General features: G+C 45.4%; 1 protein-coding gene across 16 annotated transcripts in view; it reads right to left on the bottom strand.

Moving 5' to 3' along the window:
• Nucleotides 1-18716, bottom strand: part of LOC101286051 (1-acyl-sn-glycerol-3-phosphate acyltransferase delta) — a 1414616-nt gene that overhangs the window by 183529 nt on the left and 1212371 nt on the right. For all 16 annotated transcript variants that reach the window (XR_004476317.2, XR_004476316.2, XR_004476314.2 and 13 more), the window contains one exon: nt 10432-10515. Coding sequence is in view for 13 of the 16 variants with exons in the window: in XM_012536387.3 (XP_012391841.2) it covers nt 10432-10515 (84 nt within the window). In the remaining 3 variants the exon portion in view is untranslated. The remainder of the gene's footprint in view (nt 1-10431; nt 10516-18716) is intronic.

The following is an 18716-nucleotide window of genomic DNA, read 5'->3' as shown; positions in this document are numbered from 1 at the left end:
GGGAGTAGGAATGCAAGCCCCACTTATTATTACTCTCAGTGACCCACCTGGGAATCTGTGCTCTGCCTGGGCAACTTGGAGCCTTGCAGATACAGAGGCTCTGGTTTCCACAGGGAAGATGCTTCTACCAGGGAACACACCAAGAATTCTATGAAACTTCAAGCTACAGCTGCCATTTGGTCACCTTATGTGTTTACCCAGAGACTGGCAGGCAAGGAAAGGAGTCACCTTTCTGGCAGGGATAAGTGACCATTAGGAAAAGGTAGGGCTGCAGCTATGGAATGGAGGGAGGAGGAATACGGTTGGCACCGCTGTGGCATCCCTTGGTGCTCTCCTGCCCAATCTGGATAGCAAATGGTCACGCTCAGTAGTCATGGCTTTAGAAAGGCAGGTAAGCAGGGGTTTGGACCCATCAGGGATAACCTAGAGGTGCTTGCCTGAGGGTGAGGGCGAAACAGTCACAACCCGCAGCCCAGCTGCAGGGGTGTGAGCTGTAGTTCAGCCCGCTTACTTCCCTCTTGTAAACCTCCGTGGTCTCTTCCTCATTCTCTCAGCAGTGCAAGGGGCGGACTGTAGTGAGTGCTGTGAAACTGGCCAGAGCAACTATTTCCCCGGCCGCTGGGTATGTTGGCAACACACAGCTCTCGGCTAAGTCTCTATCCAGGACTTGCCCTCAGCTGAAGCAGGCGGCTTCTTCCCCCAAGGTCCTGCTCCCTCCTGGGTCAGGGGAGCTCACAGCCAAAGACTGGTCTATGTGAGGGGGTGTAAACTCCTGCCCTCCTGCCCCCCTTGATGCAGAGCAAATCTGAAGGACCATCCTAGCCCCAGAGCTCCTTACAGGACTGGCTGAGGCCCCTGCTGCAGCTGTACCGCAGCTCACCCCCTCCCTTTGCCGTCACCCTGCACAGAGCTAGTCCTCAAAGTGCCCTCCCGTACCTGCACTCAAACCTCAAGGGTCTCAGAGTTGGCTTCCTAAAAACACGACCTATTACGATTCCCTCCTGTTTTTCCTATTACAGCTGGTGATCTTTCAAAAACATCAATCTGATGATGTCAATCTCATTAAAATCCTTTAACGCCTTCTCACTGCCCTTAACTCTAACCTCCGTAACCTGACTCATAAGACTTTATTTGCTGAGCGCTGCCTACTATGGCTACTGCCACCAACACTTACACAGCAGTCACACTGAGCTTCCCTCGTTTCTCTGAGTATGCCATTCTCTTTCATCTCTAGAACTCTGCATATCTTGTCCCTCTGCCTAAAGCGCCCTTCGTGCCATCCTTGCCTGGACAGTTCATTTTTTAGGCGTTAGATTTCATTTCTTCCTGTGAACAGTTCTTTAAATCTCTTAGAAGCCTGGATGTCATAGCTTCCTGAGCGTCCCCTTTTGTGGCTGTTGGCACGTAAATATTTTAATTACTTGTTAAGATGTTTTTCTATGTCACTAGATTATCAACCTCATGAGATCAGAGGCTGGTCTATGTTTAATGCTGTATCCAAAATACCGAGTACTGTGCATGGTGCGTAGTAGGTACATAAATGTTTACTGAATCTCTCTATTTTCCTTCTTTTAATTGATTATAAGAAATTCAGACTTAGCAGAAATAAGGTTCAAAGTCATGGAACACAGAGTCTGCAGACACAATTCCACCTATGGACAGATGTTTACATTTTTTTTTAAGTTAGTTCTTGACCTTTAAAAATAAGGATATTTAACATAAACACATGGATTTCAAGCTACTCAAACCTTAAAAAATCAGTTGGGGAGATCTGGTGACATGGGTCCCTCATCTCTGCCCGGTAACAACTGACCTGAGTGGCGCAGCCGTGTGGCACTGACAAGCTATGCGCACCCTGGCCTGGCACAGACTCCATCGCGGTCCGTGTGTAACTGTTCTTGCAGGCTAGTGCTTTGATGTGCTATTCTGCTGTTGTTCTCTTTGTTGAAATAGGAAAGTTAGACGAGAAGTGTACTGTATCTTTACACTCAAAACATTGAGAAGCCTGTGAGCTTAATCCAGCCTACTCGGCTTGTTTATATTACTGGTGCCTGTTAGCATTTAAGTTTGCCACCCTGGGACAGCCAGCATTAACCTGCATATCTCCCTTTTTCAAAATGCAGAGTGACACCAGTAGGCACTATTGATCTGGTGATGATCAACTCTCTGGCTCCTGGCAGGTCACTCTCCCTCCTCCTACCTTGCCTGTCATCTAAATCTACTGCAAAAAGTTGTAATGAGGCTCGACATGTGATGGTGTATTTGAAAGTGCTTTGTAACCAAGTACTACACAAGGGTAAATTATGATTATCTTTCCCTGGGCAAAATGGTGGTTTTATTCTTCTAATTTAGGAGGCTGAAGGAGGGAACAGTGGTTTATTGTGGGAATCTTATTTTCTCTTATGAATCAAAAGATTACTGACACAGGGACTTCCCTGGTGGCGCAGTGGTTAAGAATCCGCCTGCCAGTGCAGGGAACACGGGTTCGACGCCTGGTCCGGGAAGATCCCACATGCCGAGGAGCAACTAAGTACGCAAGCCACAACTACTGAGCCCACGTGCCATAACTACTGAAGCCTGTTTACCTAGACTAGAGCCCGTGCTCCGCAACAAGAGAAGCCACAGCAATGAAGAGTAGCCCCCGCTAAGCCCTGGGGGGATAGCCATGGTGAGTGCTTGTGCGTCTGTTAAGAATCACTTCTTTGTTTGCTACAGTCTTATGGGTCTCATGGACACAAGCCCTGTTGGTTTTCAGAGCTAGCTGTTGTGGGAGCCGGGCCTTCTGGTGGGAATCTTAACAGCTGGGGCCCTAGATGTGAGGTCCAAACCCTTTGCGCCTCTAGGAGAAGTTGAGAGTTGGGGTTCCTGTTTCAAGGTGGCTATTTTCTCCTTTGTCTGGTGTAGAGGAGTCAGTCAGCTAATCTCTGGATCCCTGTGGCTGTGCAGCGTATAGCCGTACAGGCATACCTCATTGTATTGTGCTTCCCTTTGTTGCGCTCCACAGACACTGTGCTTTTTACAGATTGAAGGTTCGTGGCAACTGCGCCTCAAGCAAGTCTGTCAGCGCCACTTTCCCAATAGCACTGGCTCACTTCGTGTCTTTGTGTCACTTTTTGTCACACATTTTGTCACATTTGTCCCACAGTAATTCAACCTTTTCCATCATTGGTGTATTTATCACGGTGATCTGTGATCAGTGACCTTTGATGTTACTATTGTAACTTTTCTGAGGCCCCATGAACCGCGCCCATATAAGACTCCCAACTTAAGCGATAAATGTTGTGTGTGCCCTGACTGCTCCACAGACCGGGCACTCCCCTGTGTCTCTCCCCCTCTCCTTGGGCCTCCTTATTCCCTGAGACACAACAATACTGAAATCAGGCCAATTAATAACCCTACAGTGTCCTCTAAGTGTTCAAATGAAAGGAAGTGTTGTAAGTCTCTCGCTTTAAATCAAAAGCTAGAAGTGGTTAAGCTCAGTGAGGAAGGCGTGTCCAAGGCCGACACAGGCCGAAAGCCAGGCCTCTTGCACCAAACGTTTCGTCAAGCTGTGAACGCAAAGGAAAAGCTCTTGAAGGAAATTTAAAGTGCTGCTCCAGTGGACACATGAACGATAAGAAAGTGCAGTAGCCTTACTGCTGATATGAAGAAAGTTTGCGGGGTCTGGACAGATCAAATCAGCCACAACATTCCCTTAAACCAAAGCCTAATCCAGAGAAAGGCCCTGACTCTCTTCAGTTCTGTGAAGGCTGAGAGAGGTGAGGAAGCTGCAGAAGAAATGTCTGAAGCTGGCAGAGGTTGGCTCATGAGGGTTAAGGAAACAAGCCATCTCCATCACATCAGAGCACAAGGTGAAGCAGAAAGTGCTGATGGAGACGCTGCAGCAGGTTATCGAGAAGATCCAGCTGAGATAATTCATGCTACGCTAAACAGCAGGTGAAATAGTCTTATCTTGGGAGAAGATGCCATCTAGGACTTTCAGAGTTAGAAGTCAATGCCTGGCTTCAAAGCGTCAAAGGACAGGCTGGCTTTCTTGTTAGGGGCGAATGCACCTGGCGACTTTAGGTTGAATCTAATGCTCATTTACCGTTCCCCAAATCCTGGGACCCTTAAGAATTACGCTCAGTCTACTCTGCCTGTGCTCTATAAACAGAACGACAAAGCCCGGATGACAGCACATCTGTTTACAACATAGTTTACTGAATATTTTAAGCCCATGGTTGAGACCTACTGCTCAGAAAAAAAGGTTCCTTTCAAGATATTACTGCTCTCTGACAACGCACCTGGTCACCCAAGAGCTCTGATGGAGAAGTACAGTGAGATTCATGCTGTTTTCATGCCTGCTGAGACAACACCCATCTTGCAGTCCATGGATCAAAGAGTCATTTTGACTTTCAATTCTTATTATTTAAGAAATACATTTCATAAGGCTATACCTGCCATCGATAGTGATTCCTCTGGTGGATCTTGGCAAAGTATATTGAAGACCTCTGGAAAGGATTCACCATTTCAGATGCCATGAAGAACATTCATGACTCATTGGAAGAGGTCAAAATATCAACATTAACAGGAGTTTGATTCCAACACTCGTGGGTGACTTTGAGGGGTTCAAGACTTCAGTGAAGGAAATAACTGCAGATGTGGTGGAAATAGCAAGATAACTAGAATTAGAAGTGGAGCCTGAAGATGTGACTGACTTGCTGCAGTCTCATGATAACACTTTATGGATAAGAACTTGCTTCTTAGGGATGAGCAAATAACGTTGTTTCTTTGCTTCTTCTTGGCCGTGCGGCTTGCAGGATCTTTGTTCCCTGGCTGGCAGTGAAAGCGCCGAGGCCTAACCACTGGACCACCAGGGACTTCCCATAAAGTTGTTTCTGGAGGTGGCATTTACTCCTGGTGAAGAAGCTGTGAAGATGGCTGAGGTGACAACAAATGATTTAGATTATTATCTAAACTGATTTGATAAAGCAGTGGCAGGATTTGAGAAGATTTAGTCCAATATATATATATATTTTTTTTTTGCGGTACGCGGGCCTCTCACTGTTGTGGCCTCTCCCGTTGCGGAGCACAGGCTCCGGACGCGCAGGCTCAGCGGCCATGGCTCACGGGCCCAGCCGCTCCGCGGCATGTGGGATCTTCCTGGACCGGGGCACGAACCCGTGTCCCCTGCATCGGCAGGCGGACTCTCAACCACTGCGCCACCAGGGAAGCCCCCATGTCACCATCTTGATCTACTCCTCCCCACGCATTCCTGTAGCATGCTCTCCCAGCCTCACGGTGAGGACGGATGCATGGCGAGGAAAGCGGGAGCTGTCACTAACATTTAATGAGTGTCCCTACGTGCTAGGCACTGGGGGTTATAAAGACAAAACAGGTACAAACCTTGCACTAAGAAAGTTCAGAATTTTAGTGAAGATATAGGGAAACAACATTTCCATGTGAAGAATGTACAGCAGAGGTATGTGGCATAGTCTGAGAGCTTGGAGGAGGTAGTGGGGTGGGCAGGCGGCCTCATGGAGGACCTGTCTTACGATCTGGGTCTTGGAGGTCGAGCAGACACCAGGCAGGCAGGGGTGGCACACTCCCGTTAGATGCTGCGGATTTATTCATCAGAGAGAGCAGTCACTGTTCCCAAACTACTCTGATCAGGTGCAGACAATGAGAATAATCTCCTTTGTGGTTCTGGACAACAGCATGAAAACTCTGGAGGTCTCTGTTGCCTTCTTGTGGAATAGGAGGAGTCATGTCAACTACTTAGAAGCCCTGGGAGAATGAATCAATTCATGTGGTTTACAAGAGCAAGTGTTTACTTATTAGAAAGCCTCCAGGGGGAATACGTGCAGGAGAACAACCCGGCTCCAGCAAGAAGAAGCAAATGGGGCTGGACTCTCATTAGCCCGTGACGGATTGATCTTCTGTCACTGATTCCCCAAACCCCCAGCAGTTTCAACTGCAAGCTTGTTCAATATTTTAAAACCAATTTAAAACCAATTTTTGAGTTTGCTTTTAAAAAAAAATGTTGCATTAATCAAAAAATGCATTAAGATTAGGGTCAAGCAGCTTAACTTATGGGAAAATCCTGATTGGGCCCTGGGAGACATGGGCTTGTCTGGCTGGATAATGTCAGAAACCGCTCAGCTTTAGAGTGAGAACGGTGGAGAGTAGCCACAGACGGCTGAAAGGAAAAACCTTACAAATGAATTGAATTGAAAGGAAATTTGAAGAAGGCTAATGTGGGCATTTTGATGTCTTAGCAAAATTCAGACACGAGGAGGCACCTGAAGCCTTCCGTTCCAGGAAGGGAGGCTGCAATTAGATTTTTACTGTTAGGTGTGTGGAGTGCCACCCTTTCAAATATTTCAGTTAAGTGGGATTGCAGAGGTCATCCATTTGGAGATCACTGCTGTTTGGGAGAAATGTAGGGAACAGAAAATAAACTGGCTCTATGAAAATAAAAACCCTTCATTCTCTTGCCAAACGGAATTGGCTCTTTCAGTTTGATGAAATAGCTTGTTGGGTTGGTTCATCCTTCTCCGTGTCCAAGAGTAGCTCTTGTTGAAATGAGGAAACCAGAGACGTGGTAAACCAGTCCATAGAGGATATACAGGTTATTCTGTGTTCTTTTCTCTCCTCTGCTCTGTGTGAGGAAGGAAGTGGAAGGCTGAATCCGGTGGGCTGTGTCCCTTGGGTCCCTTATGGCTGGCTTTCAGTTGGGTGTGGCCAATGGGAGACGTTTGCAAGAGACCAGAGGGTGAGTGGGAGAAGTCAAGGTGTTGGTCCTCACTCCCCTCCGGCTTTGGGTCTGCTTCTGGCAACGCTGGACTCTCCACGATTACACCTCCTGTCAGAGCTCCTCCATGGTTCCAGCTCTTGAGGTTGGTCCCCGTGTTACGCCATTTCCTCCTCTTGTCCCTTCAGGCCTGGCGCAGTCATGGTTCCCCCATGCTGGACTCCTAGGCCCTCCACATCGATTTTGGTTCTTGTGACCCTTTCCCACCACTGTAGGTCATCCACGACCCCTCAGTTACAGTCTCTTCTGAGGACCCTGAATGGATCAGAGACTTAGGAAAAAATGGCAGCAAAACCCCCAAACGCTAGTTGCCTTCTGTTCTCAGGCAGTAGTGAACCAGCAGACTTTTCCAGTTTGGTGGGTCCATTCGCTTTGTTTTCAAATAAGAGAACTGTGAGGCTGGTCCAGTTATCCGAGCTCTAGGCCGGAAGGAGGCTCATTTCAGAGAGGTCTTGTTGCAGGATCGTCTCTTCCTGAATTCTCTCTTGGATAACCCTGTCTTGAATTAAAGATTCCTCCTCTGAATTCCTATCATATTGTGTGTGCAATTAGAAGCCTTGCGGCATCTAATAAAATAACATAAACTCCATGAGAGCAGGGACTTAATCCCCAGAGTTTAGAAACAAGCCTAACCCACTACAGGTGTTTAATACTATTGAATTAATGAAATAATGTCTTTTTCTTTATAGATGCCACTGTGGAAAGGGAGTGTTGCCTGCCATTCCAGCAAAGAGCAAATGTTGCCCGAAATCAAGCCACTGGCCACTGCAGCTGCCCACACAGTAGACCTTGAGGGGAATTCAGGATGCAGAAAATCAGGAAACGTTCTGTGTTCTGGATACTGACCCTAGGTAGTTAAGATGCATATCGAAGGAATAATTTCAGAGCCCGGACTCTTGTAGCTTCCCATACATAGAAAAGCACTAAAATCATTAACTTGAGAGGTCTGCTTTGTTTGATTAGCAGTAATCTTTTGATGTTTGACTACATGTTTTTTTGTTGTTGTTGTTTGTTTTTTTCAGCACAAACCCCTATATATCCTGGCTCCTCCATTACCTCTTCAGAGCTGAGAGGCTGTCTCCCGGCTAGAGTCCTCAGTAAGGTCCTCAAATAAACTTAACTCACAACTTTTAGGTTGTGTGTTTTTCTTCAGTCGACACCACCATCACTTAACAAACATCCACTAAATGTCTGTGCACCAGATACTGTCTTGAGCCTGGGGATGTAGGGATGGACAGAACACACGGTAGCTGGAGAGAATCTTGCCTCTGTACCTTTGTCCATTCAGTGCCCTCTGCTGGAATGTTCCCTGTCATCCCTACCCCACTGTTCTCTTGACAAACTCTGACCCACCCTCCATGACTTTCCTAGGGAAACACTGTACAAAGCTATATTCACTAAACTTTGTTTTAGCATATTACGATCATTATCTATTTTCCTGTAAGTCTCCCCTGTGGCTCCCCTCTGAAGATAAATGTACTTATCTACATTTCTTCAGAGAGTCTAGCAGGATGTCTGGCCAGTAGAAATGCTCGATTTAACACCTGCTGATTGATGGTGTGTGCAGATACAGGCCCCTTGATACTGGTCATCTGTACTCAGGGCCAGCTCTAACTCTCTTTTTCCCATATTTCTGAGTTTCTTTTCTTTTTTTAAATTTGGGCTACCTTAATCATTAACACCAAGGTTGGTTAGTTCCTCTTGAAAGAAGAATGAAGGGGATTATTGAGTGCGTCAGGCGCTGGACAGCTTTTGGTTAAGCAACACTCTTCTTCACCTTACTGCTACTGTGTTCAAGTAAATAGATGTTAGGGGACCCCTTCTTGGAAGGCTTTGTCCAGGTCTATTGTCATATGAACATATGCGTGTAAACTGCTGGATCACACCCATCTCCCACAGTAGCAGCCTTTGTTCTGGTCTAACCCTTCTGGCCCTGAGGCAAGGGGGCGCGTCTCAGGGTCATTATTATTCCTGACATCAGGACCCAGAGAGCTTGCATCTGGGTGCCCAGAGCTACAATAAGTCAACAAGAAGAGCGTGTGGCATAGAAATGCAGTTCAGCCCTAAATCTCTCAATGCTCAGGGTCAGTATTTTAGGAGCAGCTGAGAAGACCTGAATTCACTCATTATGTTTCTTTAGTTATGCTAATACTGAGTAAATACATCCACAGAATACCTTACAAGGATTCACTTCTTTATGCTCTCATTTTGGAGCGTTCCGCGATACTTAAAATTCTCAACTGTGAAATTAAAATGTTCTGGAACTTCTCTGTCTATTTATGGGGTTCCTGTCAATAAAATGACTAAAGGATTTATCTGGGTAGATTTGGTGTTTATACCCTTGTTAACATCTCTATCAGGAGAAAAATAATGAGCAAATTCATCAACTGTGTTGAAGTTTTTACTCCTTTCCCCTAAGGTTTGGTTGATCATAATTAATAAATAAAAGAAAATATATTTGCATTTCCCTAAGCCTGTTACAGCACTTCAGAGAGTAAGGCTCAGTAAACATGTTCTTTACCTAATCAAGACTGAAATACAGTTTAGCACAGTCCATGATATTTTAAGCAGCTCTTTGCAGGAAACCCCTTTTCTCGTCCGTCAATTTAGCAAAGCTACATTGTAACTAACTTTTAAACCAGGCGCCCCCAAGCTCTGCTCATCTCTGGCCCTAGCACACCTATCAAATCTTCTGATCACACAATACCTTGCCTAACCTGTTGGTTCTTTCCATGGATCAAAGAAGCAGAAATGAAGAATATGTAACCCATGACCCGATCTTTTCCCTAGCTTCCCTTTCAGTAATCTCTTGAACAAACTCTGTGAACAGACTGTGTGAACAAGATAGCATCCAAAGAAAGATCACAAGAAGTCAACAAGCCTGCATGCAGTGGGGGGTGTGGGGGGTGTGGGGGGGGGTGGGTGGTGGTGACGACTCTAACCCCCCATCTCAATGATTAGCTGAGATTACTTCCCTTCTCCCCTTTAAAAACTTTCATGGCCAAGCAGACTCTTCAGACATGGTTTTCTGGGGACACCGAGTCTACCATCTACCCAGACAGCCGGCTTTCCGATTAAAAACGATTTTCCTTTCTACCAACAACTGCCTCTTGGGTATTGATTTTCCAGCGGTGAGCAGCTGGACCTGAGTTCGGTAACGATATTGCTAAAAAAACAATGATATCCTTGCATCGTATAATACTGCAATACTTCTACCACTCCATTCATGGAGATAGTTTTCACCAAAGAGTTTAAACAAAGGCACTTTTGAAAAAAAATAATGTGAAGCTAGTATTGATTTCCCTGATGGAGAGGTTGCTGAGTGGTTTTCTCTCTTTTCTAAAGACTCCTCTGATCATGCTAAGATACCTTATTCCTAATCCACTTACCTCTGGGATAAAACTCTCATGGAAGTACCAACACACCACACATGGCCACTGGGAAGTCTACAGCTCGCCCGGAGGAAGGAAGTGGTTCTGGAGGGACTGATGGCGGGGAGTCCAGAGTCCCATCACCATGGCTGTAGGCTACTAAGCTGGCCCTGATGTTTTCAGATTGGAACCTTCGATGGTCTCCAGGAAACAGCTCTCATCCCCATAGCCTGAGCCCTGCTTTGAGGAAGGAAGAGGGTACTCTACCTGAGTAACTGTTCCTGAGGCTTCGAACAGGGCACTGCATTCACCTTCGTGGTACGGTTCCTTACAGTCCCGGCAAAAGACGAACTGCAGGAGAACACATGCGGGTTAGAGAGGGGCTTGCTGGTTGCGTCTGGTCACATGTTTTTCTTCTCCAAGCTCATTCTAGCCCTGCCTCTTACTTGGGTGATGGTTTGTGTGCCAAATTACTTTTTTTTTTTTTTTTTGCGGTACACGGGCCACTCACTGTTGTGGCCTCTCCCGCTGCGGAGCACAGGCTCCAGACGCGCAGGCTCAGCGGCCATGGCTCACGGGCCCAGCCGCTCCGCGGCACGTGGGATCCTGCCGGACCGGGGTACAAACCCGTGTCCCCTGCATTGGCAGGCGGATTGTTAACCACTGCGCCACCAGGGAAGTCCCCAAGACATTTTTTCCCTTCACGTTGTCTCCACCACAGAAACAACTTCTCCTCTGTCCCCATGGTCAATTTCCTGTTTTAACAACTCATCTGAAGATCATTTTAATCTCAGGGCATAACAAGCAAGAAAGACAAGTATTTTATCAGGAAAAGGCCTCTTCTACAGCTATGTCACCATCTCTCTTCTCACCAGCACTTTCAGAGTGTCATCGCTTATTTCTTCTCACAGCAAAGAGAATGAGCCCACGTTTTGTGGGATATAAACTTTCCTTAAAGGTTCATGTTGGTGGGAGAGGGGGTATGTGTCAGGATGTCATTACACAAATCACCAAGACCACCAGGTTTTAATTTCTGACATTTTAATTTTCCCTGAACTGACAGCTAATCCGGTGAACAGTGAATGAATTGGATCCTAGAGTCCTTTCTTAAGGCTTTTTTTTTTTTTTAAATGTATCTGCTCATCTTTGGGTTCGTCTCAGACCCATCACTCTGGTCTTATGTTGAAAAACTGTGAACTGAATGGTTCAATCATTGAGAAGAGCTCACTGTGTGATTTCACCCCACTGCTTTTCATGGAAGCAAGTCTGATCTCTTGGTGTGACAGGGAAAATGTTTCCCATCTTATTAGCTCGGGGATGAGATATAAAATCAGTTTCATGGTAGAGGAACACTCTGGAGGTTGATCAGTTTGTCAGAATAAATAGGACTTTCCTGACACAAAGACATTAAATTCCCTTTCATACCAGTACTACAAAGAATAGACCATATATATATATATATATATATATATATATATATAAACAGAAAAGGAAGAGCCTATAAAAATTAAACCCTCAGGCTTCCCTGGTGGCACAGTGGTTGAGAGTCCGTCTGCCGATGCAGGGGACACGGGTTCGTGCCCCGGTCTGGGAGGATCCCACATGCCGCAGAGCGGCTGGGCCTGTGAGCCATGGCTGCTGAGCCTGCGCGTCTGGAGCCTGTTGCTCCGCAACGGGAGAGGCCACAACAGTGAGAGGCTCGCGAACCCAAAAAAAAAAAAAAAAATTAAACCCTCACCACTTCAGTATGGCAAAAGGCAAGAGAAAGCTGAAAAAATGTGTTGGTGATAATTTAGCGTTAATGCACTTGCTAATTTGCTCCTATTCAGACAGTATAACTTAAATTTAGATACATTGTGCCATGGGCTTCCTAGTTAAATAAATCTGTCTCGTACAAAATGAGGAACTATCTAGAAGGTCTGATTTGATCTAAAAAAAGTTCAGGGTTTTTTTGGGGGGGGTTCAGTGTTGGCTTTTTTTTTTTTTAATATATCTTTATTGGAGTATAATTGCTTCACCATACTATGTTAGTTTTTGTTGTACACCAAAGTGAATCAGCCATATGCATATATATGTCCCCTTATCCCCTCCCTCTTGAGCCTCCCTCCCACCCTCCCTATCCCACCGCTATAGGTCATCGCAAAGCGCGGAGCTGATCTCCCTGTGCTACGCTGCTGCTTCCCACTAGCTATCTATTTTACATTCAGAGGACGCGGGGTGGGAGGGGGAAGCTGGGGCAAAGTGAGAGTAGCATCGACATATATACATTACTGAAAGTTCAGGTTTTTAATTAAGTTATCCAGAACACAAGACTGTCAACCAGGTACTTGTACAAATGCTTAGGACTTCAGTTCTCAAACTGTGTACCAAGGAGCCCTGGGGTGTCACAACAAACTCACAGGGGTGGAGTGGGATCTTTTAAATTTTTGAGGAAAAGCACAGTGATACTCAGCATCTGTTGGACACTGTGAATTACTAACTCAAGGCTGTTCATGGTGTTAATGTAGATTGTGCTACCCTCCTTTTGCTGACATCATGTTTTTGCAAAGCGGGACTTTTGGAGGTTACTGTGATAAGAAAGACAGCTGCCAGGTGAGCATCTCTTTGGATCAGGAGATGTAGTTATTTAAGAATGAAATAAAAATATTTGTTTCTTTCAATTTATGTGAACTAGTTTTTCAAATGGCTATGAAGTTGTTAAGACATTAATTCTTACTTATGTTATGTGGACCTAATTATTTAATAAACAGAATGTTACGCGTTTCTTTTGGCCTAGAAGCACCAGGAAAAATTTACCAAGCCACTAGGGGCATGGTGAACAGAGGAAATTTGGGGAAGTCTGACTTAGGCAGATACAAAACTCCTTGAGATAATGTTTTGGGTCTGTTTGCAAAAACTCCTAGGGGCACAGGTATTTGCAAAGAGCTTGAGGAGAAAACATCTGGCTCCAGTATCTTCATATTCACTCTGCCAACCTGCCTGTCTCCTTTCTGGGGCACATGGGTCTGGCTTTAACCAATAATGTAGAAGGCTGCCATCTCCCCAGGGGTTTATTAGTCATTAACTGTGGGCTCATATTTGTGGAGGCTCTTTTAGGATGCCTTGTGAGTAAATACTAACTGAATGGAAGAGACTACCACACAGTTATATTGTATACTTTTCCTGGATTCTTTTCTTTTTTTTTTTTTTGCGGTATGCGGGCCTCTCACTGTTGTGGCCTCTCCCGTTGCGGAGCACAGGCTCCGGACGCGCAGGCTCAGCAGCCATGGCTCACGGGCCCAGCCGCTCTGCGGCATGTGGGATCTTCCTGGACCGGGGCACGAACCCATGTCCCCTGCATCGGCAGGCGGACTCCCAACCACTGCGCCACCAGGGGAGCACCTGGATTATTTTCTTTTGAGATAGATCTGACAAATGCTAATAATTTTTGCATGTTTTAAAAAAAGAATTTTTAAAGCCTTTTAAAAATCATAACAGTAATACATACTTATTCTATTGGTTCTGTAAACTCTATCTCCTTATTACATATGATTAAAAAGCAGTATCTATGGACTGTACTACCTTAGTGCCTGTGATGTTAATTTTATGTGCCAACTTGGCTATAGTCTATTCAACCAAACACTAATGTAGGTTTCTCAGTGAAGAGAGACAGTCCTAGATGATCTGGGTGGGATTGATTCAATTAGTTGAAAGGTTTTTAAGAGCAGACCTGAAGCTTCCTCAAGAAGAGAGTTCACCTGTGGACAACAGAGTTCCAGCCTGCCCTTCCTGGCATCCTGCCCTGTGGATCTGGGACTTGCCTAGGTAACCCCATAATCCCCATAATCACGTAAGCCAATTCCTTGCAATCAATCTCTCTCTATAGATACAGATATATTAGACATAGAGATATTTATATATAAATATATACTAGATATCTACTATAGCTATATCTATAGATATCTCTTTATATATCTATAGATCTATGGGGACAGCTGAGCATGCCTAGATAATCTATATTTACATTTATCTCCTACTGGTTCTGTCTCTCTGGTGAAACCTTGGTTGACACAGCTAAGCTCCTACAGAAGTTTTACTAGGTCAGTTTATTTATACTAGGTCAGTTATTCTTTTGCAAAGACAACTTTTGAATTGTCTACGTTATTTGAAAAATTGTAATTTAAATCTCCCCCCGCCCCTTGTTTTGGCTGTGCTGCGTGGCTTCTGGGATCTTATTTCCCCAACCAGGGATCGAACCCGGGCCCCTGGCAATGAGAGCACGGAGTCCTAATGAGTGGACCGAGAAGGAATTCTCTCCCCGTTTGCTTTTAATCCCGAGTACCCACAGGACAATGCGTCTTAGAAGTCAACACCAGGAACAAGTTAATCACTCCCAACAGTGTGACGGCTTCCCTTTATCTGACAGTGAACCTGGTGATCCAATACATTTTTCTCTTTGGCGCAGCGGCCTGTCTGGTTGGTGCCAAACTTCTCACTTACCTGTAGTAATTAGCTCATCCTAAATGCCTAAGATGAAGTGTACAATTTTAAGACAACTATTCAATAAAGGATAAGTTCAATAAGATACTTTTTTTTCTAATAAGTAATAGCCAAACTGTTCTTACCATTCAAGTCATATTTTTGCCTTGCGGTTAATATGTGTTGAGTATTTATTTTGGGTGAATAAAATCTTGGACTTGGACAACATGTAAAAGAATAGCATATTGTAATTCACGAAATCATACAGTGATATTTGTATTTTAAAAACGCAGATACAATTTAGTGTTTAAAAGTAAAGCCTTTGAAGTCGGAGAGACCTGGACTCAGAGGCCCTTCTCTACCATTTATTATCTGTGTGACCCTAACATCTCTTTGCTTTAGTTTCCTGCATCTGTAAAGAAGAAATAATAAGATAATTAATATTTAACCCAGCTTCTGGCACCTAGTAAATAGGAGAAATGGTTTTCTCATGGAGTTACAATGTTTTATGAGCAAAAAAATTCTATAGAAAAGTAAGGTGATAGTAAAGCACCTTGTTAATTAAAGCAATTCTCAATATACTAATAATTGCTGTTGTTCTGTGAAGGCCTGAGTGAAACTGAGGACCTCGTGGGAAGCACCAAGCTTGTCAGCTCCCCATAACGGCAGCAGAGAAAGGGATACTGACCCCTCGTTCCTCTTGTACACGCAGAGGTGCCGTCACTGTCACTCCCCTTAGGAAATCCCACACTACCATGCAGCTAAATGAACTGCCTGTCACGTTTATCATTCAGTATCATGTCAGTAGACAAGTCATTTGATTCATGTTTGAGTTTGATTTCCCGGACGCCCATAATGGAGACATTCAAAAGGATATGTATGTATATTTTCTCTTCGGAAGCATAAAAAGGGATGAAATGAACAGCCTCCAATGCACTCAGAACACGCATTGTCGGTTGTTATCAGTAAAGGTGAGAGCCCATCGGCACCTACAAGCGATGAGCCTCAAGATAAGGTCTGACCCTCAAAGGTGAATGATCTCTATGTGAAAAGCCCAAAGTTCTTTGTGCTTGTTTTCTATCACGACAGCATCTATTATAAAAGCTTTTTATTATGTGCCATTTATTTTTCCTCCACAGCTCTGAAGTTCTGTGTTAAAAGAACAGGAGAGAATCAAATATCATCTCAGGACCCCTTACTATATTCAAGGGAAACATCAAAACCATGACGCACACATTTGTACTTCTTTGGGACTAGATGAATACTTTTCTTTTAGGTGTGTGACTTTCCAGAAGATGGCAGCAGTGATACATGAGATTCAGCCCCAGTGTGTTAAAAATAGTCTATCAAAAGAGGGAGGCTCCCCACGGGGTGGCTAGCCACCGATATATGGAAAACTGGTTCTGACAAGACAGTGCCACAGAACGGAAATGGTGTTAGATTATAACGCGCTAAGACACAAGTTCGAAAGGAAGAAAGTCAGGTTATTTCCTTTCAAGTACACAACATCTTAGAATCACAGAATCTCACGGTGGGAAGCAGTCTTAAACTGTGCCACGCTCTAAACGCAAACAGACTACAACAATCTTTTACATGCAATCTCCAAATGGCTAAGAAGAAATAATTTCAAGGAAGCTGGATAGAGCTCAGTAGCTGAACTCTTTTGTATTTTTCAAATTCTGTACAAATCATCAAAGATGGTTACACAATGCCATCTATGTTCCCACAAAATACTGTGACCTCTACACTCCCTCCCTACCCCGTCCCCTGAATTATTTTTGTTTTAGGTTTGCTACCATGAAAAGCCCCTTACTCTCCTTGGTTTAATTTCCATTCACGGGAGTTCTCAAAAGAACTCTGAAAATTCCCTTTTCCTACGGCATCATGATCTCAGTCAAGTACAAGTATGTATCCATTCAGTCTTTTGGTTGTGCAGAGTCTTAATTTATACACTTACTGTGAGTATGATCTAATGAGAAGCTTTATTACCATCTGTCTCAGAACCTATTAGAGAAGATGAGCTCATACAAGAGACCATACCTGCGAACCTACTTTCAACAGAGAAACTTAAGTTAAGACAGGCGCCTAATAAATGCTCTGAACTGTGTGGGTGGTGCGTCTGGTGATGATACTCCTGGGAATTGAACTGTCCAATGTATAATCAGAGACAAAAATATTTGAACTTATTTCCTACTTTAAAATATTTACAGTTTTTTCAAACTTAAAAATGCTTCTTGACCATTTATTTTTCCTTGCTCAAAAACAGCTTTATCGGGCTTCCCTGGTAGCGCAGTGGTTGAGAGTCCGCCTGCCGATGCAGGGGACACGGGTTCGTGCCCCGGTCCGGGAGGATCCCACGTGCCGCGGAGCGTCTGGGCCCGTGAGCCATGGCCGCTGAGCCTGCGCATCCGGAGCCTGTGCTCCGCAACGGGAGAGGCCACAGCAGTGAGAGGCCGGCGTACCGCAAAAAAAACAACAACAACAAAAACAGCTTTATCGGGATACAATTCACATAGTCTGGGTTTTAAAAAATGGTTTATATATTTTTTGAGTGAATAATACATGCGCACAGCACAAATTCAAAAGGTGCAAAAGGCAAATAGTGAAAAATAAGTCTCCCTTCCTCCTCGGTCAGCTCACAAAGCTTCCCAGGGACAATCACTCTCACCTGCATATATACAAGCTATTTTGAGACTAAAGATGGTAGACAGAATATTGCTTTGTGTAACGCGCTCTGCACCTTGCTTTTTCATTTAACACATTACGGCCTGTCCCATATCAGTGCCCGCTGAGCAACGCTGAACAGCTGAATTCTCCCTCAACAGCCACACGATATACAGGTTGATAGATGTATCGGAATTCATTTAACACATTACGGCCTGTCCCATATCAGTGCCCGCTGAGCAACGCTGAACAGCTGAATTCTCCCTCAACAGCCACACGATATACAGGTTGATAGATGTATCGGAATTCATTTAACAGCACCCTACGGACGAGCATTTAGGCCCTTTCCAATATTTTGCCATTATAAACAAAGCTGCGGGGAACGTCCTTCTCCATAGGTCATTTTGCACGTGTGAAAGGAAATCTGTAGGATGAATTTCTAGAAGTGAAATAGCTGGATCGAAGGGTGTGGGAAGTTTACATTTGGATTGCTTTTGCGAGCTTGCTCTCGTGGAGTGTGCGCGGGTCCCAGGCCCTGCAGTGAGGTGTGTGAGGGATGACCTGCCCCTCCTCCCCTCCAGCGTGCTGTCACCAATCAGGGCCTTTGTCAAACCCAACCAAAACAAAAGAATCTCTAACTCACAGCACTTCTGCTAAGGCCTTTTTATCCATGTTGGATTTCTGCAAAGACGTGCTCCTGGCCAGAGAAATAACTCCCAGTCACTTCTGAGTCCTGTCCAGACGGCTGAACCAAGGTCAAGAGGGGCCTGCAGCCGGCCCTCCATCACTTCCCTGCTCCCCCTGCTGCTGGCGGGAAAAGGCCTCGAAGTGAATTTTGGCTTCGGTGGCTTTAAACACTGACAGCCAACAAACTGGAGGTCCAGGTGAAGGAGAAGGAAACAGGAGACAAGGGAGCGGCACCTTCAGTTGCCCGAGGCTGTGTCCTGGGCCTTAGCTCTGAGTAGAGTAGACTCAGCGCCACTGCCGCTGCCCTGCCAGGAGGACAGCAATGACAGCAACGGGCAGGGACCCTGGGCGAGTGTGACAGGTGTGACTGATGGCAGCGATCCTCTCTCCCCAAGCCTCCACGCTTCCTGTCTCACTCTCTCTTGCTGTAACCGTTTTTTTTTTTTTTTTTTTTCAGTGCTCGGGCCTCTCACTGTCGTGGCCTCTCCTGTTGCGGAGCACAGGCTCCAGATGCGCAGGCCCAGCGGCCATGGCTCACGGGCCCAGCTGCTCCGCGGCATGTGGGATCCTCCCGTACTGGGGCACGAACCCGCGTCCCCTGCATCGGCAGGCGGACTCTCAACCACTGCGCCGCCAGGGAAGCCCGCTGTAACCGTTTTAAAGAAGGATTCCCGGGGTGCTGCCCCCATCCCACCCTCCACATCCCCAGCCCCCTCCCTCACTTCACTGCTCCCCTTGTTTCC

This window comes from Orcinus orca, chromosome 12, assembly GCF_937001465.1.
Source record: "Orcinus orca chromosome 12, mOrcOrc1.1, whole genome shotgun sequence".
Classification (NCBI taxonomy): Eukaryota; Metazoa; Chordata; class Mammalia; order Artiodactyla; family Delphinidae; genus Orcinus; species Orcinus orca.
The sequence above is the reverse complement of the archived record's forward strand: the minus strand, read 5'-3'. Positions and strand labels throughout refer to the sequence as shown.